Source organism: Brienomyrus brachyistius, chromosome 1 (assembly GCF_023856365.1).
Source record: "Brienomyrus brachyistius isolate T26 chromosome 1, BBRACH_0.4, whole genome shotgun sequence".
In the NCBI taxonomy this organism is placed as follows: domain Eukaryota; kingdom Metazoa; phylum Chordata; class Actinopteri; order Osteoglossiformes; family Mormyridae; genus Brienomyrus; species Brienomyrus brachyistius.
Window position 1 is genome coordinate 30,223,876 of NC_064533.1, and position 27,072 is coordinate 30,250,947.

General features: G+C 44.7%; 1 protein-coding gene across 2 annotated transcripts; it reads left to right on the forward strand.

Moving 5' to 3' along the window:
- Window positions 1–829: 829 nt before the first annotated feature.
- On the forward strand, window positions 830–25,331 carry mansc1 (MANSC domain containing 1). 2 transcript variants are annotated; one of them, XM_049028221.1, is made up of 4 exons: window positions 830–958; window positions 22,659–22,928; window positions 23,038–23,169; window positions 24,078–25,331. In XM_049028221.1, the coding sequence occupies exons 2-4, from the start codon at window positions 22,697–22,699 to the stop codon at window positions 25,214–25,216; spliced, it is 1,503 nt and encodes a 500-aa protein (XP_048884178.1). In that variant the 5' UTR covers window positions 830–958; window positions 22,659–22,696; the 3' UTR covers window positions 25,217–25,331. The 2 variants fall into 2 exon arrangements, with proteins under 2 accessions (XP_048884178.1, XP_048884184.1); XM_049028227.1 differs by lacking the exon at window positions 830–958 and adding an exon at window positions 21,497–21,564.
- Window positions 25,332–27,072: the final 1,741 nt, after the last annotated feature.

Genomic DNA, 27,072 nt, shown 5'->3' on the forward strand with positions numbered 1-27,072 from the left:
ACGGAATTACCATCTGACGCAGCTGTGGGTTTCTGATCAGGTTACTGCAGTATGACCATACAGCTGCAGCACCTGGGTCCAGTTGGTGGCCACATGATCTCCACCATAGAGCCTGGCTCACTTTGGTAGTATGGCTGGCCGGGACCACCGGGTCCAGCAACACCTGCAATATGCAGCCACAGAGCTGTCGTCACTAACTTCCCAAGGAGAAACTCCTCTACGGGTGACACCAAGCTAATGAACAGTCCAGCCAATCATTCTACACATATGCTATGACTGATGTTCCTTCAGGGCCTGCCTATTGGCTGAACCAATCAAACAGATGCTAAATATCCATGAAAAACAAATGCTTTTGGACTTTACATGGTCCAAGAGAGGTGTTAATTGGAGACCTAGCAACAACAGAATTAGCTGTCACCAAACAGGGGAGAGACTGTTCTATTTTAGAGTGCGGTTTTATGCTAAGTAAATAAGATGGTCTTAATTGTTAAAGTATTAAATGGCAAAGAGGTGTTGTTTGGTTGTCTCTCAAAGCCAGATGCTTACTTAGGGATGGGGGATTGAGTTCTCCTTGGCCGGCACCTACAATTGTGCTTGGCATTCACTGCTGGCACCAGTGAGGCTAGCTATCCATGGAAGGGTTAGGAGGATAAAGGACTATTAGTGCTAAGGCACGTCGATAACACCCATGAGTCGGTAACATTGCCGCAGCCTTGGAGTTCACAAGATGTGCACTTCTGACGTCATCGCATTGGGTCTTATGATAGAAATGTGACTCATAAGGGTGCAACACTTACAGCAGGGATCCTGAACTAGCTATTAAGGCAAAAGGCACACGCCTGTGAGACGAGCAGGATGACGGGCAGCTTTTCCCGGACTGTCACTTGAGCCCGGTCGGCTTCACGCAGAGGTACCCCGCTGCTAGACGGGATCGTCTCGGGCGAAGTCAAAACACCAGGTAGGTGGGCTGCTCCCAGGAGCCGCGGCCTCGCCGAAAAGGGAGGATCGTGTTGCGAGACCGACGACCGCCGTGACTCTCAGATCCTCTCCGGTGTTGACTTTTCGTCCATGTCGACAACAAATATCTGAGGCCGACAAAAATAAACTCAATAATATTGGAGAAATTATGAGGCAGGAGGTTGTTGTGCCACCCATAAGCATTTCAGAAGCAGGGGGAGGGGGCGGGTCACCGGGGCGTGGGGGGGGGGGGCAAAAAAAAAGAACCTCTTTGCCACAGAAACAAATGGCCATGTCGAGCTGGATGGCATGTGTGTACTGTAAGTACAGAGTTTGGATTGTCAACAGTGGAAAATACCCCGTATGAGCTCTCAGGAAGGCAGTTCCAAGCCAGGACACACAATCATCCCCTCCTCTGAAAATGCTGGCGTTCGCTGCATGTCTGGCAAGGGAGAGAGCTGAGTGCCTGATTTTAATTAGTCAGGCTGTTATGAATAACATCCTTAGAGGATTAGAGATTGTTGTTATAGGTCCTGCTTAAGGAAAGGGACTTAACCCTGCATGTGTGTCTGCGCGGGGGCCAGGCCTTGCGTGAATATCCTGTGTCGTGACCACAAGGCCTGCTGGGACAAAAAAATGTCAGAGCCACACACGGAGGGCGCCCGCCGCTGGGGCTGTGAATCTGGCCCCTGTGTGTTCCAGCCTCGTGCTGTCATGTGTCACATTCTCATATCCCTCTTCTGAAAATAGCAGTTTTCTTAAAAGCTAGAGAATGCAATGCTAGAGGGGGCAAATGCAACAGGGTCACCGGAAGCAGAGATTTCTTAAAAAGCTGTGATAGGTCATTGAGGGCGTCGCTTTTGGTGACTGAATCCTTCGTCGCCATCGTAAAGCCCCTGAGTTACCCCCAACCACCATTTTCTTCATTTATTACCATGGAGTCATACGTGACAGCTGGTCTCAGAACTACGTGTGACAGGAATTACATATGGAATGCAAGAATAGGCGTATGATCTAAAAATGAGGTGTAGGTGGAATCCACATCCAAATATCTTCTCACCTCTGTGTCACAGAGGGCAGGGAGCCTACTTCAGGGTCCAGGGGAGGTGTGACGGATTCCCGGATCCACAACGCATTCTTGCGGTTCCAGAATGTCTTTTTATAGGGTGGTATATGGAGAGAGTGATAAAAAGCTCTTCTGCTTCGTTTTCCTTCACCTCCACATGCTCCTCCAGCCTGCCTGTGTTTTTCCATAGGGAGTGGCCAGCGGATTCGCCTGTGGGACGCTTCAAAGGTCTATTGCTCTTCCATTTTTTTATTGCTCCCTCCTGAGGGTTGGTTGGGGCGGGGGGGGGGGGGTAAAATCACCCCCATGGAGCCTCGTGACCACGTTCCCAAGAAGGTCAGGCAAAGCAGAAGCCCTTGATTATACTCCACCCGATCGGCTGATTAATTTGCCACTCGTAATCAAACCCAGAAACGACGGCTCAGTGCTTTCATTCACCATGTGGTGTCATGAAAAAAAATGCACTTACACAGATTTGATTAGGCAATATTTTTCTCCTGGAAACATGGAGAGACACAAAATATCTAGATTGTATTAATTATGTTACTTAGATATAGCTATTGTTAACCTATATGACACTGATGCAACAAAAACAGGTTAAATTTGGTGCAAATAAACAAATTTGTATATTTATATGCAGGGATGGCAATAGTCTTAACCTGAACACATTAGGAATCAGTGAACATGGTTTATATTTATTAAAAGCTAAATCAGTGGCACTTTTACTGATTCTCAATAACTGCTCCCCAGCTGATGTCCACCTGACAGGTCTTGTTGATCACACTAAGAGTCCCGAATAAGATTCTTTGTGTGACTTGCTGCATTAGAGAGCTTAAAATGTCTCTCAGATGTTGCCTGCAGTAGCCACAAAACTTTTACACTACTCATCTGAAAAATCCTTGACCATTTCTCATAGCTGAAGGATGCTTATGCTTTTCATTTCTGACTATTGCATCAAACCAAGACAAGCTAGGCCTCCTGTCAGTAGAAATTGATCAGCAGACAGACTTCTCTAGGTGGTAAGAGCCAGTCTAGGTCTAAGTTTTCCTCTTTTCCTCTTGTGGTCGGTGTGATACAGACCTAGAATTGCCCCAGTGTTTCTGTTGAGGTTCCTTTTCCAAGATCAACCTGACTGGGAAGTTTGAGTTCAACATATTTTCAATGGATCAAAAACTCCCCTTTTGAATGATCTTGGACCTTTAAAGACCTGGACCTTGTGAACATGACTCTATATCCTCCTGCCACCCATCACAGAGAAAGCTGCGGTTACTGACAATGGGAACTTTATTCTATGACTGTGTAGGATTTCCTGTCTGGGATCCTGTAGTTTAGCAGTTTCTTTGTTGAATGAATGGTGGTATGATTTGACACATCTTTACGAGTTGCATTAGCAGTCGGGCAGAATGGCAGCCTAACGTGCCGAGAAGTCGGCTCTGTTTTTACATTGCAGAAACACTGTGAGCTGTTTTGTGTGCCTTGTCTGTCCGTGACTTTCTAACCGTGGTCATATTTCTTCCTGATCTTCCAGCAGAATTAATCCGTTTCACTGAATGATTTTTAGGTAAATTTCTCGTCTCAGGAAAGTCACTGATGTACAATTCAAGTTTAGTTACCATCTTTATTAGATCTGCCCACAGTCATTCTTATGACAAAATGGGTGTGGTTTCATGCAGATAGCTGCTCTTCTAAAAGGCAGCCGGTCATTTCCTGTTGATCACAGAATTTCAGAACATACTGTATGCTAATTAAAAAAATTATAGATAGATATTGGAGAAACATTACTGGGCAGCATGGAGGGAGCAGTATGCTGCTTCACACACCCAGGAGTTTGTCACGTCTGTCACGTCCTGCCCGTCATGTCTGTCACGTTATGCCCATCATGTCTATCACGTCCCGCCAGTCATGTCTGTCACGTTATGCCCGTCATGTCTGTCACGTTATGCCTGTCATGTCTGTCACATTATGCCCGTCATGTCTGTCAGGTCCCACTTGTCATGTCTGTCATGTTATGCCCGTCATATCTGTCACGTTATGCCTGTCATGTCTGTCATGTTATGCCCGTCATGTCTGTTACGTCCCGCCCATCATGTCTGTCACGTTATGCCCGTCATGTCTGTCAGGTCCCACTTGTCATGTCTGTCATGTTATGCCCGTCATATCTGTCACGTTATGCCTGTCATGTCTGTCATGTTATGCCCGTCATGTCTGTCACGTCCCGCCCATCATGTCTGTCACGTTATGCCCGTCATGTCTGTCAGGTCCCACTTGTCATGTCTGTCATGTTATGCCCGTCATGTCTGTTACGTCCCGCCCATCATGTCTGTCACGTTATGCCCGTCATGTCTGTCAGGTCCCACTTGTCATGTCTGTAATGTTATGCCCGTCATGTCTGTTACGTCCCGCCCATCATGTCTGTCACGTTATGCCCGTCATGTCTGTCACGTTATGCCCGTCATGTCTGTCACGTTATGCCCGTCATGTCTGTTACGTCCCGCCCATCATGTCTGTCACGTTATGCCCGTCATGTCTGTCAGGTCCCACTTGTCATATCTGTCACGTTATGCCTGTCATGTCTGTCACGTTATGCCCGTCATGTCTATCACGTCCCGCCCGTCATGTCTGTCACGTTATGCCCGTCATGTCTGTCACGTTATGCCCGTCATGTCTGTCTCGTTATGCCTGTCATGTCTGTCACGTCCCGCCCATCATGTCTGTCACGTTATGCCTGTCATGTCTGTCACGTCCCGCCCATCATGTCTGTCACGTTATGCCTGTCATGTCTGTCTCGTGATGCCTGTCATGTCTATCACGTCCCGCCCGTCATGTCTGTCACGTCCCGCCCGTCATGTCTGTCAGGTTATGCCTGTCATGTCTGTCACGTTATGCCCATCATGTCTGTCACGCCCCGCCCGTCATGTCTGTCACGTTATGCCCGTCATGTCTGTCACGTTATGCCTGTCATGTCTGTCACGTCCCGCCCGTCATGTCTGTCACGTTATGCCCGTCATGTCTGTCACGTTATGCCTGTCATGTCTGTCACGTCCCGCCCATCATGTCTGTCACGTTATGCCCATCATGTCTGTCAGGTCCCACTTGTCATGTCTGTCATGTTATACCCGTCATGTCTGTTACGTCCCGCCCATCATGTCTGTCACGTTATGCCCGTCATGTCTGTCACGTTATGCCTGTCATGTCTGTCACGTCCCGCCCATCATGTCTGTCACGTTATGCCCATCATGTCTGTCAGGTCCCACTTGTCATGTCTGTCATGTTATACCCGTCATGTCTGTCACGTCCCGCCCATCATGTCTGTCACGTTATGCCCGTCATGTCTGTCACGTTATGCCCGTCATGTCTGTTACGTCCCGCCCATCATGTCTGTCACGTTATGCCCGTCATGTCTGTCAGGTCCCACTTGTCATGTCTGTCATGTTATGCCCGTCATGTCTGTTACGTCCCGCCCATCATGTCTGTCACGTTATGCCCATCATGTCTGTCACGTTATGCCCGTCATGTCTGTCTCGTTATGCCTGTCATGTCTATCACGTCCCGCCCGTCATGTCTGTCACGTTATGCCCGTCATGTCTGTCACGTTATGCCCGTCATGTCTGTCACGTTATGCCCGTCATGTCTGTCTCGTTATGCCTGTCATGTCTATCACATCCCGCCCGTCATGTCTGTCACGTTATGCCCGTCATGTCTGTCACGTTATGCCCGTCATGTCTGTCTCGTTATGCCTGTTATGTCTGTCACGTCCCGCCCGTCATGTCTGTCACGTTATGCCCGTCATGTCTGTCACGTTATGCCCATCATGTCTGTCTCGTTATGCCTGTCATGTCTATCACGTCCCGCCCGTCATGTCTGTCACGTTATGCCCGTCATGTCTGTCACGTTATGCCCGTCATGTCTGTCTCGTTATGCCTGTCATGTCTGTAACGTCCCGCCCATCATGTCTGTCACGTCCCGCCCGTCATGTCTGTCATGTTATGCCTGTCATGTCTGTCACGTTATGCCCATCATGTCTGTCACGCCCCGCCCGTCATGTCTGTCACGTTATGCCCGTCATGTCTGTCACGTTATGCCTGTCATGTCTGTCACGTCCCGCCTGTCATGTCTGTCACGTTATGCCTGTCATGTCTGTCACGTCCCGCCCATCATGTCTGTCACGTTATGCCCGTCATGTCTGTCACGTCCCGCCCATCATGTCTGTCACGCTATGCCCATCATGTCTGTCAGGTCCCACTTGTCATGTCTGTCATGTTATACCCGTCATGTCTGTCACGTCCCGCCCATCATGTCTGTCACGTTATGCCCGTCATGTCTGTCACGTTATGCGCATCATGTCTGTCACGTTATGCCCGTCATGTCTGTCAGGTCCCACTTGTCATGTCTGTCATGTTATGCCCGTCATGTCTGTTACGTCCCGCCCATCATGTCTGTCACGTTATGCCCGTCATGTCTGTCACGTTATGCCCGTCATGTCTGTTACGTCCCGCCCATCATGTCTGTCACGTTATGCCCGTCATGTCTGTCAGGTCCCACTTGTCATATCTGTCACGTTATGCCTGTCATGTCTGTCACGTTATGCCCGTCATGTCTATCACGTCCCGCCCGTCATGTCTGTCACGTTATGCCCGTCATGTCTGTCACGTTATGCCCGTCATGTCTGTCTCGTTATGCCTGTCATGTCTGTCACGTCCCGCCCATCATGTCTGTCACGTTATGCCCGTCATGTCTGTCTCGTGATGCCTGTCATGTCTATCACGTCCCGCCCGTCATGTCTGTCACGTCCCGCCCGTCATGTCTGTCATGTTATGCCTGTCATGTCTGTCACGTTATGCCCATCATGTCTGTCACGCCCCGCCCGTCATGTCTGTCACGTTATGCCCGTCATGTCTGTCACGTTATGCCTGTCATGTCTGTCACGTCCCGCCCGTCATGTCTGTCACGTTATGCCCGTCATGTCTGTCACGTTATGCCTGTCATGTCTGTCACGTCCCGCCCATCATGTCTGTCACGTTATGCCCCTCATGTCTGTCAGGTCCCACTTATGTCTGTCATGTTATACCCGTCATGTCTGTTACGTCCCGCCCATCATGTCTGTCACATTATGCCCGTCATGTCTGTCACGTTATGCCTGTCATGTCTGTCACGTCCCGCCCATCATGTCTGTCACGTTATGCCCATCATGTCTGTCAGGTCCCACTTGTCATGTCTGTCATGTTATACCCGTCATGTCTGTCACGTCCCGCCCATCATGTCTGTCACGTTATGCCCGTCATGTCTGTCACGTTATGCCCGTCATGTCTGTTACGTCCCGCCCATCATGTCTGTCACGTTATGCCCGTCATGTCTGTCAGGTCCCACTTGTCATGTCTGTCATGTTATGCCCGTCATGTCTGTTACGTCCCGCCCATCATGTCTGTCACGTTATGCCCGTCATGTCTGTCACGTTATGCCCGTCATGTCTGTCTCGTTATGCCTGTCATGTCTATCACGTCCCGCCCGTCATGTCTGTCACGTTATGCCCGTCATGTCTGTCACGTTATGCCCGTCATGTCTGTCACGTTATGCCCTTCATGTCTGTCTCGTTATGCCTGTCATGTCTATCACGTCCCGCCCGTCATGTCTGTCACGTTATGCCCGTCATGTCTGTCACGTTATGCCCGTCATGTCTGTCTCGTTATGCCTGTTATGTCTGTCACGTCCCGCCCGTCATGTCTGTCACGTTATGCCCGTCATGTCTGTCACGTTATGCCCATCATGTCTGTCTCGTTATGCCTGTCATGTCTATCACGTCCCGCCCGTCATGTCTGTCACGTTATGCCCGTCATGTCTGTCACGTTATGCCCGTCATGTCTGTCTCGTTATGCCTGTCATGTCTGTAACGTCCCGCCCATCATGTCTGTCACGTCCCGCCCGTCATGTCTGTCATGTTATGCCTGTCATGTCTGTCACGTTATGCCCATCATGTCTGTCACGCCCCGCCCGTCATGTCTGTCACGTTATGCCCGTCATGTCTGTCACGTTATGCCTGTCATGTCTGTCACGTCCCGCCTGTCATGTCTGTCACGTTATGCCTGTCATGTCTGTCACGTCCCGCCCATCATGTCTGTCACGTTATGCCCGTCATGTCTGTCACGTCCCGCCCATCATGTCTGTCACGCTATGCCCATCATGTCTGTCAGGTCCCACTTGTCATGTCTGTCATGTTATACCCGTCATGTCTGTCACGTCCCGCCCATCATGTCTGTCACGTTATGCCCGTCATGTCTGTCACGTTATGCGCATCATGTCTGTCACGTTATGCCCGTCATGTCTGTCAGGTCCCACTTGTCATGTCTGTCACGTTATGCCCGTCATGTCTGTCACATTATGCCCGTCATGTCTGTCACGTTATGCCCGTCATGTCTGTCACGTTATGCCCGTCATGTCTGTCAGGTCCCACTTGTCATGTCTGTCACGTCCCGCCCCTCATGTCTGTCACGCTATGCCCATCATGTCTGTCTCGTTATGCCTGTCATGTCTGTCACGTCCCGCCCATCATGTCTGTCATGTTATGCCCGTCATGTCTGTCACGTTATGCCTGTCATGTCTGTCACATCATGCCCGTCATGTCTGTCACGTTATGCCCGTCATGTCTGTTATGTCCCGCCCGTCATGTCTGTCACGTCCCGCCCGTCATGTCTGTTACGTTATGCCCGTCATGTCTGTCTCGTTATGCCTGTCATGTCTGTCACGTCCCGCCCATCATGTCTGTCATGTTATGCCCGTCATGTCTGTCATGTTATGCCCGTCATGTCTGTCACGTCCCGCCCGTCATGTCTGTCACGTCCCGCCCATCATGTCTGTCGTGTTTTGCCCGCCATGTCTGTCTCGTTATGCCTGTCATGTCCCGCATAAAGATTGGTGCATAAAGATCACTATTAGTGTGCGACTGTATGTGAGCTGTGTCCTGTGATGAACTGCCATCCTTATGCCTCATGCATCATGGGAAAGGCTCCAGACTCACAGGATTATCTGCTGGGTAAGTGGAAGATGGATGGATGAAATGTACCATGTCCCTGTGATGTAATGGTGAAGATAATTCTGTAAAGCCAGACAGGAAAAAAAAATGTTTGCTTAGTCCAATTTTAACTCCGGAAGGTTCATCCTCCCGGGCTGCCTTCCATTCTTGAATTTCAATTTGATTATGGTTTGCACTGCGGGAGAGGAATCCCAGCTGAAACTCTTCCTCTGCTTTCTTCTGGAGTTCCATCTTCATTATTTCCTCCCAGCCTGTATTCCTGTTTGAAAAAGCATTGAGGGATGCATTTCTCTCCACTGTTTTAGTTCTTCTCCCCACACACCTCTCTCAGAGTGCACATATTCATCAGGCTGCCCCTTTCCACAGCTGCCAGTAGGTGTCACTGCAGAGCAGCTGGGGAGAGAGGAGCCAAATCACATTCTCTGCAAAGGTGGCTCGAACCTGGGTTCCTGTTTCATAAGGCAGGCCCCTTAAAATCATTTTGGATGAACACTCACTTCCCTGCCGATTTCCCAGGTCCTTAATCTGATGCGATCCGGTGCCCAAGTACCCCGGCACTGCAGCTCAAGTGGAGCCCCTGCTAAAGCCCAAGCTCACCACTGGCGAGGTGGATCTCAGTAACCGATACCAGTGGGGGAGCAGTTCAAAGCCGCGGCCTCGTATTTCATAATTTTTATGGCTGCCTTTCCTGCTTCCACGCTGAATAACGGCCCCTCTGTGAATGCTGGCGGCCTGGACTCCCGGCCTTCTTTACGATTTCCACTGTTCCGTGGGATGTGATTTACTGAACACAGTGTGAGTGTCGGGTAAACATGTACATGGGATCTAGTGGATTTACAGCAAGGTGGGAGCTACTCTGGCTGGCCTATAACCTATGAGGCCTTGCGATAGGGGGTTTCCACCTCTGCCACTCCAAGTGAAAGCAGCGTCCTCAGAGTCACGGTGGCCTTCAATAAGTCAAAATGGCCTTCTTTGAGTCAAAACAACCATCTCTAAGTCAAAGACGTGTTTTCTTTGTTAAAAGAAACATCTCTGAGTCAAGGCTGCATTCTCCAAGTCAAAGTGGTCTTCTCTGAGTCAGAGTAACCTTCTCTGAGTCAAAGCATCCTTCTCCAAGTCAAATCTGGCACCTTGGTAAAAACTCATTCTTCTCCAAGTCAAAGCTACTTTCCCCATGCCAAAGCAATCTTCTCTGAGCATTTCAGAGTTTCCTCTCCGTTTGGCCTAGAACCATTGCAGATGTCCAGCTTCCAGATGAATCCAAGAAGTCATGCTATAGCATTCTTCATCAGGGAGCCAAACCAGCGACGATGATAATAAATGAAAAGCATCATTGTTCAAAAAGACATAAGGTTTCTAACATAATTTTGATAAGCAAGGAGGCCAATAGACAGTTCTAAAGCATACAAAGCTGTCAGGGCAGCATTAAGTTACAGACTTAATGTATCAATTCATTCTTTCAATTTAAAATGCTTTATTTTTCACTATATTTATTTTCAGACTAAATAGTATTACATAACTTCTTTAAATAATTGAGTATTATGTTATGCAAGGGTAATATATATGTACGGATAAATTAAGATATGTAATGAAAATCACCCAGTTTCATATTTTAATGAACATAATGCTTAGATTAGTGAAACGAATTATAGTCAGTTACATAACATAAATATGTTGTTTGTTGTTTCGACAATTATAATGATAAAGCATAATATTAAATTAATATGAGCAGACTTGGATGGTACACATGCATCGTGCCTCGAAGCATACAGGTCACAGGATGCTCAGTGGAGCTACAGATATTAAAGGTTATTTTGAAATATTCGAGTCACAAATCTGTAAAAACTGTCATAGGTGAGTCTTTTCTGATTGGTAAAGCACTTAATATAAAGGTGCATCTGTGGTTTCTTTTAAATGTAATTAATCCCGATTTCTGTGCTATTTTATGATAATTCCTGGTTGTTTATTTTAAAAAATGTAAAATAATTTAAAAAAACAGGTCAACTACAGGAAGCCATAGTGATTTCTGAAATGGTATGGACTGGGCTAGACTGAACAGGGCACTCAGAGTGGTCCATTCTGAAGAAAAGAGCAGTTTTTCTGAGCATTAGGTGGGTGAATCAGTACAAAAACCTTCTGAAGAGAAGTGTCTCTTTCTATCACAGCCCAGAGAAATTCCCAGACTGTCCACCAGAGGGCTGTAGTTGGCACACTTTGATTTCTCTAGAACAGGGGGTTTCCGACTCCGGTCCTAGAGAGCTACTATCCAGTAGGTTTTCTGTCCCACTTAGCTTCTGATGAGCCACACCTGTTCCTGGTATTTACCTAAGAGCATATGTGGCTCATCAGAAGCCAGGTATGATAGATAACCTACTGGACGGTAGCCCTCTAGGACCGGAGCTGGAGACCCCTGCTCTAGGAGATTCACAGATTTTTTCCCATTGTTCTTGACTTTAGCTGTATCTTCTTGTTTTCCTCTGAAAGTTCCCCTTGCTCTACATTTGGAGCATGGCTTGATACAAGGCCGGATTTCATTTCCTCTGATTATATGATTGTATTCTTCGATGATTCAAGATTCTTTAATTGTCACATACATAGTCACACAAAGTACAACACGTAGTGAAATACATCCTGAACTGCTCTTTTTTAGACTGTGTACGTTAAAATGAGTGCTTTGTGTGAACATGTTTCCTAGTAAAAGTCTCGGTTTGAGTTCACTTCACTTGTCTGCCGGTGTGCTAAAATGAGCAGAATACTCCCGGCTAGCATAGCAACCGTTCATAGTGATTCCTGGGTCCCAGTCACACCTACTCAGCTCTTTCTGGGAAAGATCTCCCAAGCTGCCTTCTGGTAGTACGTCATTCAAGGCTTCATCAGATCTTTTCCTTCTTATATATTTCAATAAGCCAACTGCTTAAGTATGTTGCAACTATCGGGTAGATACTTAATGGGGAGGCATTAGGACAGGAATAAAAAGCAACATTTCATGTGAAAAATTAAAAGCCAATTCTGCCTTCCCTGTGAATCTCTTTGATTACAAGAGACATCGGAGAACTCATAGGCTAAGCTTTTGAATTCAGATGGCTTGAGTCTTGCCTTATTGAACCTTATTAAAAGCCGGTACCTTTTGGGAGCAAAGTAAGCAAATAAATTTTAAAGAACATTTGAACAGACAAGCCAAACAAGGTAGAAAACATTTTATGTGGGATAGATAATTATTGTTCCATTTACTTGCTGATTATTGTGTCAGATTTAAAATGAGAGAGAACCATGACAATATGTTACAATGTGTAGGGATAACAACGTGTGAGCGGTCCATTCCCACCACGACGACTCTTTGCAATGATACTCGACTCATGTTACAGACGAGATGCTGTGCCAGGTGACTCAGAGACAGCCCTCCACCCTCAGTCCTGGAGGAGTAATTACACCCACATCGGGTCCAACTGAGGCGACACGAGATGTACTAAAGCTGAATGCAACATTTACCTCAGAACATATAGGCTGGATATTTTAAACTTTCCCCTGAACCCTGTGTGGTGCTTTTTGGTGGTTATTTTGAAAGTATCCTGTGAACTAGTATTTTTCTATCTTTATTACTGGCAGGGAATTACAGGTCTTTCCACAGGCCAAGCTCTGAGTAAGTTAGTAAAATTTAAGTTCCATGTTATTGAATCATCTGGAAAATAAATAGGAGTGACTTATAAAAACTTAGTTTTCTAGTCATTTTAAATCCAGGTAGCTTAAATATAATTAATCAAATCACCTGCCTTTGAGGGAAAATCGCTGAGCCAGCTGGTTATGGCAGAGTCCAGCACAACTAAGCCAGTGTGCTGCGTTGCTTTCGCCCGCTTGCCGCCACACATTACCAAGCTTTTGGCCCTTTCACTTGCCGCAGACCAAGAAAGGCATTTTTGTTGTGAAATATATTCTCTTAGTTACAGGAAGCTGCGGAACGTTCTACTCAGCTCCGTTCTGGAGCCGTCGAGAATCACTTTCTGAGACGTCACTTTCGAGACCCGTGCGCCATGGTTACGGGATGTCACGCCGCTCCGGAACTCTCAGGGAGACAGTTTGTCTGTTGACCTGCGTGAGAATTTTCTTCAGCTGTGGTTTCCAATCATTTTGCTCACCATCCCAGATTTACATCAGGAAATTCCTACAACCCCAAAAGTATAAGGTTATAAAAATTAACGGGGAATATTTTATAGTTGTTGCTACTGCTGCAGTCTCGTATAACAAATGACAATGAAATTAACCCTATCTTATGGTATGAGCAGGTAATTACCTGTGATTCATTTTCTATTACCATGATATAATACCATATCAAGAGGTTTGTTAGTTTCTCATTGTGTTTATTATAGATTCCACGTTCAAGCCACTGTCTATTGAATTTTCCCCTTGGCTGACCTCAGATCGACCTAACATGAAGGAACTACCAAAAGAGGTGAAACATAAACCTTTTCAGCAGGAGGAACAATAATTTCATGCAAGATACATGTTTTGTGTGCTATTTAACACAATCTGTTATGAGTTAGATTCAGTGAGATCCAGGCTTTTACTTTGCAAATGATTTATTGAATGGGAATTTTAAATAGCACAGCCGAAAAAGACATTCTCTCACCACTCCATTCTGAAATCAGTTGACGCTTGATGTTGTTCGCCCTGTTATTATTTTTTTCTTCACTTAAATGGACTGGCTTCGGTTAATATCCGGTTGTTTCAACTTTTACGGTATGAACTGCCCGTCTTTTTGTGGGTAAATAGCGAGTGACTTGTTCCTGAGCTGTCCATCTGAAGTCTCGGAGACCACAGTGGTTTATGTGAAAAGCTGCTATGGTGGGGAGTCCGACGCCCTAAGAAGAGCGACATGGCTCCCCCCAGACAGGGTCCCTGCTGTTACACATGCCATCGCTCTTCAGTCCATCAGGGTGGGGGGGGGGATGTCTGATTCAGCCTCCATGTGGAGAGCGATAGAGTGCTTTCATGGCCTACAGTCTCTTTGACGAACCAATGATTCACAAAGCTTGCGGTTCCGAAAGGAAGCAGCACCTTGCCGAAATGGGAGCTGTCGCCCCGCCGGGCTCTCGATCCCATTTCGTGGCCCCTGCTTCATTTTCCAAGAACAGGATTAAATAGGTGTTTCGTGACATGGCTGACACCACAAGAGTCCGGCGACGTGATTCCGTAAATAAGGAATCTGTTCTTCGTGATGCATTTCTGTGGGTGGCTCATTCGCCGGACCCAAATCATTTGTCATGCTGAAAACGGGGACATCAGCCTCAAGTGACTGAATGTTCCTACGAATGCTGACATGTTAACTCTTTCCACAAACCCTGTATCCATGACTTTCTGTTCCTTGCATTTGTTTTGTAGTCTGTAGCAACAAGACTTACCCACAAAGGTCTGCGACTTCTGTCAAACTAAGGGGAGGAAGCTCAGTCCGGTTCTGGCATGTGTGACAGTCGACTTGCTCCCTTGTCAGTAGTTGCAGTTGGCTGCTTGCTCATGGGGCTTATGCTCGGTGCTGTCTGTAGAGGTGACAGCTAGAAAAGTAGACAGTTCCACTGACGTGATCTTCCTCTTCCCAGTGACCGTACTGTGTTTATACTTTCTGGAGTACATAATCTGTGCTGGTGCTGTTTTCATGAACATCCCTCCCTTGAATCGTTGTTTATTGTGATGTCTGTCTGGACTCATCAGACACCAATGCACAGGCCCGTAGTACAAAATACAACAAAACCTGTCAGGGCACTGACAGCCCCCTCCCCTCAGTTCAATCCTTTGTTCACTTATTCATTGTTGTAAAGAAGAACATGTGACCACCCCCAAGCCTTGTTCCACCCATTGTCATCATTCCCCTATCTGTAGACAATCTGTGCTTTTACTTATCAGATGCTTTTATCCAAAACAATGCACATTTGACAAAGCAAAGCTAGACAGTCCCTGGAGCAATTAAGGCTAAGGGCCTTGACCAAAGGCCCTAAGGGGACATTACTCTAACAGACACGAGATTTGAACCAACAGCCATAACCTGCAGAGCCACACCCAGACCCCAATGAGTGCTACAACTTCAGTTTATAAATGGTAAGCGTGAACGTCTTTGCACATACCATACTGAGCTAACCTCAGTTTGGGCATGCATGACGGAATGGTGTAGAAAAGATCAGGGAATGTTCATCTGAGTTCAGCGCTTAACAGTGTGATACCACGGTGCAAATCGTTCAGAGAAAACACATCTGTTCATGGTTCTGTCATCCACGTTTGTTTGTATCGATTCTCTTGGTCAAGAGCAAAGTAAATTTGAAGCAACATAGCCCTCTGTTTGTTTGACATGTTTAGCAGCTCGGTTTAAATGGCCTGACTGGTTTACTGATTTGAACTCTTTAGGTTTGAACTCTTTAGCTGTGTAACGCGGGGCTGCTGTAGTTACTCTGTGGCCATGATCGCCTTGCCAGTTGAACTTCAAGGCCCATGAAGGCCACTGGAACCCAGTCACAGGAAACACACAGATGCGATGTGAGAGCAGATCCAGCTGCCAGCCAGGACCAAAGGAGGCAGACGTTACAGTGCAGCAGGGGATAAGAAGGCTGGCAGAGAAGTAATTGTTTACTGATTTAATTTCATTTTTAAAAAGTTCCAAAATTCACATATCCATCCATCCTTCCATCTTTCAACCACTTTCATGTTTAGCAAATGTATCGATGTAACACCAAGGGGCTCTGGAAGATATTTCATGACCGATATAAGTATATTGAAAGACTGAAGATAAAGATCTCTTAAATCTTGGATCTGACGTTTTTGCGTTACAGAGTAATTATTGCAGAGTAATTATTGCTTATTGCATAATGTGAAACATTGATGAGGCTCGTATAATTAAAACTCAGCGAATGCAATAAAATAAAAGTGGCATATGGACCGTGGGCACATTGGCACGATTCCATGCTTAGGAAAGTGTGATGATGTATTCCATACACGCTTGGTTGATTGACTTTGGTGATGCTGGATGGCGTGTGTAGGCATCCCTCTGCTCCGTATATCTCCCGTCCATTCAGCGTTGAGGCAGTGCAAGGCCCCTGATGCATCCACAACCATCTCCATCGCATCAGAACCGGCTGCCAGCCCGGATGACCTTCCCGAAGCGGAGCGGCCCTTTTCACATGCGGCGTTGGACCCTGCTGCTGGCGACACGTGGGTCTGCAAGTGAGAAAACATTTTCGGTCCATCAGCCGTTCCTGTCGGAACGTCTCCTACACATCTCCGATTTTCTCCAGTGCTGCTGATGTCCTTCAGAGGAACGCCAAGGGGCAGGGCACAGTGCTCCGGCTTAGCATTTCTCAGAGATTTACAAGCAACACGGTCTATATATCATCCTTTGTTTCTGGCACTAGCAAAATGCCCTTCTCGTTTTTTCGTAATCTTTTTTCATCTCGTTTTACTGACACCGGCCGTCAGCCTTGGATATAACTCCCATCCCTCATACTTTCAACTTACTGGCCGAAAACTCAGGCCGGCATATTTTGGTTGTGTGAACGAGCACCATTAATTTCTCAGCTTACATGGATTAATCTAAAAGTACGACGTTAAGCTGTTAAATATTATAGTCGTATTAAGTTCTCACCTGATAATGCTCTCTGTGACAAGACCATTTGGAAAACCCATCCTGGCTTAAAAGCAGAAGACAGTGTGGCTAGATAATGTGCCTTTCCTTGATACTCACACGGTGGCATGTGTCTGCAGGGTTTAATGGCCTTTGCATGTAGCATTTCCATATACATTCCAAACACTTACCAGTTTAACTTCCAGGTCAAGCCAGCCCTTCACATCCAGTCTCTTTAATGCATCATCAGACTGTGGAACCTATCAATTTTAAGCACTTTAGGGTATTTATATATGTAGCCAATTATATTTAATGGCCTCAATTTTCTCAGTCCCATACTTGGCAATGAGACCCACAGGGATGGTCTCCGAATTTTGGTCCAAATTCTAAAATTACATGGACGTTTAACTGGATTCCAAACAATGTTTTAATTCCTACCTTAAAATGTAAAATGAACACTGGTTTGTTTAGTAGAAAATTGATTTCTGAACCTGTAACCTATTTTCAGACTGAATTGAGCTTTAACCATTTTCTCACACATATTGGAAAATGTTGCTGAGCAGTCAGGTTGAATCCTGCGATCCCTCCGAGAGACAGAGATATGAATTACGGTTTCACCTCTTGTTGCATATGGCATTATATTTCTCTCTAAGCCTTTAATTTCCAAGTATTGATGTTTTATTGCTAGACCAGCTATGCTGATAAATCGCTGATACCTGATCATCCACCATTCAGCTTGTTGACGTACAGCAACGGTGCGCAATTCTGCCTCTCTTAAGTACATTTATCAGACAGATTACAGCACAGTCATGCCTGCTTGCTGATTGGGCAGCTTTCCACAAGGTACTAAAGGAAAGTTCCAGGGCTCCCATTTTGCCAGCATGTTCATGAGCAGGAAAGTATTCTGGTGAAATGCGGGCTTTCACGCTGAGAGCTCTTACAGCTACACTGACAGCATATATAATTGCTAGGGGGTCGTAATTCATCCTACTGGATGCCACTTTCCTGAAGTTCCCATATTTTCCCCTCAGCTCTATTTTTAACTTCTTTAAAAAAACGATAATAATAATATAACAGCCGTTTTATTGATTTGCATTGATACGCATGTAAAAATATGAATGTTTAAATTAGTAATGCCTTTTGTGGCAGTTATTCTAGACCTGTATATGTAACGGCCAGTCGAAATTATTCCACATGGGGAAAAGAGGTGGAGGGGGGGGAGGGAGAACAAAGGCTGTACTTTGTTTTTACCCACTGACCTGTGACATGGGGATTTCTGTCAGCATGCACCCCAAAAGCTGCCAAAGGGCACATGCAGAGCAATAATTGTAAAGTAGCATAGCTACTACATTTTATGGTTTAAAACAGAGCTGCCCAGAACAGAACATGATTTTAATTATTGTTCGGGGACATACACTATACGGACAAAAGTATTGGAACACCTGGCCATTACACCCACAGAAACTTTTATGACATCCCACTCTAAATCCATATGCATCAATATGGAGTTGGTCCCCCCCTTTGCAGCTATAACAGCTGCCACTCTTCTGGGAAGGTTTTCCGCAAGTTTATGGAGTGTGTCTGTGGGAATTTTTGCCCATTCATCCTGAAGAGCATTTGTGAGGTCAGGTACTCAGGCACACAATCTCCGTTCTAGTTCATCCCAAAGGTGTTCGATGGGGTTGAGGTCAGAGTTCTGTGTGGGCCAGTCAAGTTCTTCTACATCAAACTCATTCATTCATGTCTTTATGGACTTTGCTTCGTTCAGTGGGGCACAGTCATACTGGAACAGTAAAGGACCTTCCTTCCCCAAACTGTTCACACAAAGTTGGAATCATATAATTGTCCAAAATGTCTTAGTTTGCTGAATCATTCAGTGATCCCTTCACTGGAACCAAAGAACCTAGCCCAACCCCTGAAAAACACCCCCATACCATTATCCCTCCTCCACTAAACTTTACGGTTAGCACAATGCAGTCAGATAGGTAACCTTCTCCAGACATCCACCAAATCCAGACTCATCCATCAGACTTCCAGACAAAGAAGCACGATTCATCCCTCCACGGAACACATTTCCACTGCATCAGAGTCCAGTGGCAGCGTGCTTTACACCACTCCATCCAACACTTGGGATTGCACTTGGTGATGTGAGGCTTGCATGCAGCTGCTCGGCCATGGAAGCCCATTCCATGAAGCTCTCAGCACACTGTTTTTGTGCTTTGGTTCAGGCAAGAGGAAGTTTGGAACTCTTCAACAGAGCGTTGGTGACTTTTACGCACTATGTGCCTCAGCACTCGGCGACCCCACTCTGTTACTTTACTTTACTTTACTGTGCCACTTCATGGCTGAGTTTCTGTTATTCCTAAATGCTTCCACTTCGCAATAATACCACTTACAGTTGACTGTGGAATATCTAGCAGGGAAGCAATTCACAAACTCACTTATTGCAGTGGTGTCCTATAACAGCACCACGCTTGAATTCACTGAGCTCTTTAAAATGACCTATTATTTCACCCGCGCTTCTAAACCTGACTGCATGGTTAGGTGCTTGATTTTATACACCTGTGGCACTGGGTCTGAATGAAACACCTGAATTGAATAACTGAAAGGCGTGTCCCAATACTTTTGTCCATATAGTGTAGCTCCAGGTAGTTCACTGCACTTTAGGAGCACTGATAACTGGTAGGTAGGACCCTTCTTTTGTGTGCTTTGTACATTGTTTTCTATAATGCATGATATCTTTAAATATGATATCTGTACCTTTATGTCTTTCATATCCGGCCTGCTTTGTACTTTTACATTAAAATTGTTAAACTACAGGGATAAGGGTATAGTAATAAATTACTATAAATTGCAAGGAGCTGCCATCTCATTCTGTAGATCCATCCATCCATCTTCTGGCCGCTTCTTCTCATTAGGGTAGCAGTTGGGTTAGACCCTGTCATCGTATTCTTCGATGCATGTATGTTCCTTTAGGCAACATTGCCATCTAGCGGACAAAAAATGATTTGCACTCATGTCTTTTTATCAACTAGTGAGTAGTGGTTGGTTATGTGAGTAAAAGCGCCATCTAGAGGTATTGCAAAAATCAAGCTCACGTAGATCTTTAGTGTGTGGTTATTGAATTCTCTCACTGCGTTTAATTAACATAAAGCAATATGGTGGCTTGGTGGATAGCAATACTTTTTAGCTTGTAGGGACATTTAGGTCCCCACAATATCCATCCATTTTCCAAACCGCTTATCCTACTGGGTCGCGGGGGGTCCGGAGCCTATCCCGGAAGCAATGGGCACGAGGCAGGGAACAACCCAGGACAGGGGGCCAGCCCATCGCACGTCCCCACAATATGTACCTCAATTTTATAAAATAGATAGATGTTAGTATAACAGGTAGAAGAGCAGCTAAAGACATGAATATTCAATCTTACCCTTGGCCTGCATTGAGACTCTTCCCAGACAGTCAACTTAATCAGAATTTATTTTTATACAAACATATGTTTAACACTGGGAAATCTACCTATCCATCCATTCATCATTTATTCTTCCATCAATCTTCCAGTTGCTTATCCTGGCCAGGGTCCTGACGTTTAGCAAATACTGTTGAATACTGTTTAATTGAATTCTTGTGTTTTTAACAGTCGAACAGCAGCGATAACTGAGATGGTTCAGCTTTGTCGAATGGGGATGAGAGATAGAAAAGTTCCTGTTATACCTAATCAATAAGAATATTAGGTGGTATCCCTACACTTGCCTTTGATTTCCTGTCCAGCACCTACTCCCTGTTAACATCACTCTCCACATCTTTGCTGAACTTAATCTTGACCTCAACCTTCCCTCCATGCGCTATGTTTTCTGTCTGGCCTGGTGCCAGTTTTTATGTACTTTGGTGTTATGTATTAAACACTTTCAGTCTAAAACTGCTCTACTGAGGTCATTTCTGTTGAAACATACAGCTGATTGTCAATAATTTGCATTTTACTGAGTTGGGGAGGTTATTGTTAGTTTGTTATCCATCTTCCAGTGAAGTGAAAGTGATTAGCTGTCATTATTGACACACAACAAGAAGATATGTCCACTACCTTTAACCTACGTGTGACACTGCAGCATTGCAGGGGGCAGCTAATTCACTATCCAGGGGCACTACCTTGCCCAAGGTACCTTGGTGGTACTTTGCTGGTTGGAGATTTAAATCTGTAATCTTTCAATTACAAGTGCGCTTCCCTAACCATTTGGGTACCACTTACTCTGGCCAGGATTGTGAGACAGTATTTCATATTGCAGGAAAATGATTATGTGCACATATATGGTATTCCTGGCTGGAGAAATTATTGTTATGCACAGCAAGATGGTCCTAGGTTCGGTCCTGCGTCCTTTCTGTGTGGAGCTCGCACGCCCTCCCTATGTTCGCGTGGATTTCCACCGGGGACTCCGGTTTCCTCCCACGGTCCAAGAGCATACAGGGCAGGTTGATTGGTGAGTCTAAGTTGGCCCTGTGAGTGTGTGTGTGTGCTGGTACCCGCCCAGGGTTGGTTCCTGCCTGTGCCCCTTGTTCCTGGGATAGGCTCCAGTCCTCCCCCCACGACTCCAGTTGGGATTAAGTGGTTATGGTGATGGATGGATGGCACCCACCTTGATAACTGTTGATCATTTCATTTTCATTTTCGCCCTCCACCCCTTCCGGGGTATGGACCGCCAACTGTCACTCTTTATACTCAACTGGTTTTGAGTATAAGTCTTGGTCTGCATTTTTACTTGCTGAACCTGAATTGTCCACCTCCGTGAATAAGTCATTTAAAAACTCATAAAAGAGATCAAAGTCCCACTGTAAGATGAAGTATGCAGTTCGGACTGGACCCCGGACCCGGGTTGGGTCACCTTCCAGACAGCTCTCTTCAGTACAGATACGCTTACCCAGGTCTGTTCAAATCTCATTTATGTATTGTATTTTAATGCTCCGGCGTTTTCTTGTGACTTATCTCTGTTTCTCTGTTTAACATTTTACTCTCGCTGGTATTGGAGGAGATCACTTTTGATCTGCTACCTTCATTATTTCCATGAGTTTATCTAATATGGGACGGTATGTCCTATAGAATTATGGCACATGGTTTCTGTTTAGTAAAATGATCTTCAGAAGACAGTCATGTGTAATAAGCATAACAAACAGTTCCTGGGGCTGCTTTGATTTACTTCCAATAAGAAAGTTGAAGTCAGAGGCTATGGTCCTGACACCATTGCCACCTGCCGAGTGACACAGAACCTTATATGCTTTCAGTTTCTGAAATAACGTACAAGGATGTAAATAGAGAACTTGCACTGTCTCTAAAACTCACAGCTACAATTAAAGACGAGGAGGTGTTTTCAAAAGGTAACTGGCTGGGAGGCAAGGAGCTTGCTGATTTAACGGGGACTGCATAGTCTTTCCCTTTATTTCCTCTCCTTTTCAGGGAGAGCTTTTGTGTTTCAACCAAAAACGGTAAACAGGTTTTACATTTTAAGGCTTTGGCTACGCTTCCAGTTGAAGCGCATTAACAAAGATTTGGATTCAACTGCAGGAGAACTTCTAAAAAAAATTTCGTTCACCATAAATTTTAAAAAGTTTATCATTTGTGTTGCAAGATATATCATCCCAGCATCGTCATCATTATGTGTACATGCGCAATAATTACATCGCATCTCTCAGCGCTGATTTATGTTGCCACAATTTGCAGCAACATCACCAACTTATTTGACATTTTCTACTGGTGAATAACTTCTATTTAGCTATAGTTTATTTCAGGTAATTTCATCTCCTTTTCTGTTTTTTTTTTTTTATATCGCAATATTACTCAAGGAAATTTCACTTATCGCGATGTGATATCTTGTTGCCTTAATTATAATAGAATATGTTAAATAACCTTTTTAGCATCACTATAAAGCCTGTTCCTTCTCTAACAGTCTGTCAGTCAGTCTGCAAGTTAGAAGGTGTGTTTGTTAGTGGCATTGTTAAAGATCAGCAATGGTACCCTGTAGGCCTCACTGGACCCGACTCCCTGTGAGGCCCTCTGGTCATGGCAGCATCTTCGATGGGCCCTTGGAATGCGAATTTGCTGGTTGCTGTGGTACTGCTGTGTGCCTGTACGTCTGCTTCAGGACTAAGAAAATGCGTCGCAGTACCGCGCATCAACATGGCCGTGGATGTGAGAACATCTTTGGCAAGAGCCCAAACTTTTCTGAAGTCGCAGAGAAGTTTAAATCCAGAGGACTGCATCCAGGAATGTTGCTTGGGAAACGCAGTTCAAGGTAACCCAAGATTGTGGCAGAACTGAAGCAACTTCTGCTGTTCTGTTAAGAAGCATCTCAAAAGCTCTTCAAAGACAACACACGGCCTCAGATTCGTACTTTCCTGCAGGTGTGAAGTGCAACTTGGTTGTGTACAACCCTCCTGCAGCAGGACAAGAAAACTGCTGGTTATTTTACTGTGAGAAAAAGACTGACTGTCCACTGACGAAAACGCCAGGGAGGACCACCTATCTGCTAAACGGTAAGGGGGTTCCTCACCAGGAAAACCAAATGTATAGTAAAGAACTGATGATAAATGTTATAATAAATGATGAATAATTTATTTGTGTTATATATCATTTAGCTAAATCAGAACACCTATCAGCATGCTTCGTTTACATAAGGAATTATTTGGTAAAATAATTGTTTGTTCAAGCCTATTTCTTTGAGTATTCGTCTGCAATACATCTAGTGTAGTTCAAACTGGATGCTTGTGTTTCTTTAGTTTTTAGATGCCCTCATCAACATGGACTATGAATTTGATCAATGAATCAATTGATCCACATTTACTGCTGAAAACGCAGAATGTGAAAATAGTTGCGATATCCAAGTGTCCAGCTTAAATTTATCCATCCATCCATCCATTTTCCAAACCGCTTATCCTACTGGGTCGCGGGGGGTCCGGAGCCTGTCCCGGAAGCAATGGGCATGAGGCAGGGAACAACCCAGGATGGGGGGCCAGCCCATTGCAGGGCACACTCACACATGTGGGCAATTTAGCAACTCCAATTAGTCTCAGCATGTTTTTGGACTGTGGGGGGAAACTAGAGTACCCGGAGGAAACCCCACGATGTGAACATGCAATCTCTACACACATGTAACCCAGGCAGAGACTCGAACCTGGGTCCCAGAGGTATGAGGCAACAGTGCTAACCACTGCACCACCATGCCACCCCCATAAATTTATTTAATTTGTAAAAAGAACACAAAATAAGCCTACATGAAGGTTTCTTACTAATATTCTCAGTATTTTCATTATCATTAATTGGTTTTAAATGCAGTCACACAAAATAGATAGATAGATTTGTTATAGTAACACTAGTTGTTAAGAAATGTATGTTGATAGTAATTTTGTCTCCTTCTGATCACTCATTTTACTCTATTTTACAGATTTTTTTACAAAACCTCCAACTACCATAACCACCACTAGGAGGACCGCTACTAGCACCACAATGACATCGACCTCCACTGACAGAAAAACATCCACTAGACCTACAACACCAACCACTACAACCACAAAATCTACCACAACTACTAGAAAACCGAATACTATAAATACAATGCCAACTGCTACAAAATCAACCACTACTACCACAACTACTAGAAAACCAACAACTACAACCACAATGTCTACTACTACTACTAGAAAACCAATCACTAAAACCACAACACCAACCACAACTACCACTACTACTAGAAAACCAACCACTAAAACCACAACACCAACCACAACTACCACTACTACTAGAAAAACCATGACTACAACCACAACACCAACCACAACTACCACTACTACTAGAAAAACCATGGCTACAACCACAACACCAACCACTACTACTAGAAAATCAACCACTAAAACCACACCAACCACAACTACCACTACTACTAGAAAACCAACCACTACAACCACAACACCAACCACAACTACCACTACTACTAGAAAACCAACCACTAAAACAACAACACCAACCACAACTACCACTACTACTAGAAAAACCATGACTACATCCACAACATCAACCACAACTACCACTACTATTAGAAAACCAACCACTAAAACCACAATACCAACCACAACTACCACTACTACTAGAAAAACCATGACTACGTCCACAACACCAACCACAACTACCACTACTACTAGAAAAACCTTGACTACAACCACAACACCAAACCAAAACACAAAACCAAAGATCACAACCAGAAAAAATACCATTACAACAAAACAGACCACTACAAGCAAGAAAATAACCACTATATCCACAAAGTCAACAACCACCAGAAAAACTACTAGTGCTACTACAAAAATCAGTGTTCAGCCTGGTGTCCCCGCCCACTCTGACACATCTCCTACATTGGATGCGATAATGAAAGCCAGTGGCCTGCGGGGGGCGCTGGTTGCAGGTTTGATAGCTGGGGTGATGGCACTGACCATCGCGGTCTCTTGGCTGGTTAAAAAAGCTAAAGAATCATATGCCCCAAAAGGGTATGCAAAACTTCCCTTTGATGAGCTGTTTTATGAATTATAACCATGTGTTCACAGACTTATGAAGACTGCAAAAAAATCAAATGTTTTAGCATCCTTAAGAATCAGAAAAACGTTTTCTTAAAGAAGTTGCTTTTTTTATTAGTACAGATGTCATTTTTCACCCATAGATATATATATATATATCTATTTCACCCATATATATATATATATATATAGATAGATAGATAGATAGATAGATAGATATATTTCTCGGTCTCATTCTCGTAATTGAAGATCTCTCCCAATCTAATGCATTGCCACTGCTGGCACGTTAAATTTTATTTGAAGAGCACTTTCCATTTAGAACTGGGTGTGAGTCTTTATCTGTGTAGGAGTGGGGTAATCCTTTGACAATAATAATAATTAAAAAAATCTACAGGCTTTCTCGACAAATGTAGTACTTTTGTTCGCCTCTTGATGGCATCATTTACTGCACTGCTGTGTCTAGCGATCGAATTGTTAACCAAAGCACTCTGCTGTGTTAAAATCAACATGCAGAGGAAAATGAACTGTGTTGGAAAAAGAACGATGTTTTTGTCACCTATATTAATATTACTGGATACTGTGCGATCATAGTTTATCCGTTTTTAAATTCATAAAATTATTTTATTCTAATAAAGAGAACAGCATTGTGTGTTGATGAAATAAAACTGGAGTAAGGACCTCCAATGAACTGGCATAAATGTGACATGGTTGCGATCTGTCTCGTTATTAATTACATCACACTCTTAAAGGATTCATGCATCTCACATACATGGCTCACTGTCACAAACTTATTATGTTACAAAAATATATTATGTGGTTTAATGATGTTGTGCCCAGAAGCAATTTTTAGCGGGTACTTAATTGTCCCAATAAGCATCTGGTTGTACAACAGGGGTTTGCATCATCTTCCTCAGCTGCTGTTCATACAGGTCACACTGTACTCTGCCTTAAGTGTTAGCCCTCATCACAGAATCCATGATACTTTATAAAATTACAGATAATTGTTTCCCTCCAACAGAGGCAAAGAAAGCTCTGGTCACTTTGGATCATTTGTGAAAGGCGAAGTGATTTTATATCTGCACATTTTTTTGCGAAGTGAAACATGCACTTAAATGATCCTTTCATCAGCTTTTTTGTGTCATTGTGAAGTCAAACACCTGCTTACACTGAGGTCCAGTCGGAGTTGGGCTGTCAGGCCCTGCAGATAACTGTGAAGATCCTTTCAAAAAACTCATTAGGCAAATGAATTCCATAATACAGTGCAAACATAGATGATCTCTGACCCTGTGAACAAAAGTCCATGATGTACAAGGTTATTTCCACTGGCACCTGTTAGATTTGGAGGCATATCTACAGTATGTATCTCATTCCTCCTGGTTGGAGCCCCCTGACCAGGAGCAGTACCACTGCTGACTCAACATCCCCCTCCAGGACTTTCTGGGGACCTGCAGGGGACCAACACTGACTCCTGTTCCCAACCCTACTAGACGTCCTTAGACCTAACCAGCAGTCCTGAGAGGGGACTCACCTTCAGGGGTCACACAGGGTCAGCTATATTTTACAAAATCCAGTTATCCCCCCTGTGACAGGGACTCATGCAACCAAATCCCCAATCACTATAGATAATTAAAACCAGACTATATTTTCCCCTCATTTATTTCCATAATATGTGGGTTTTACCTGGCTATATTATTCTATGCAGTGTACAGACACAACAGGCTGTTTTTCAAGTACAATACATTCAATTTCAATTCACAAATAAATTCAAGTGTGCACAAATAACTTAATTATTATATAAAGCCAAAACCGTTCTATATTGTACTCAGCTGAATAGAGATAGAATAGAATAGTGATATTTTATCAATCCCCTTG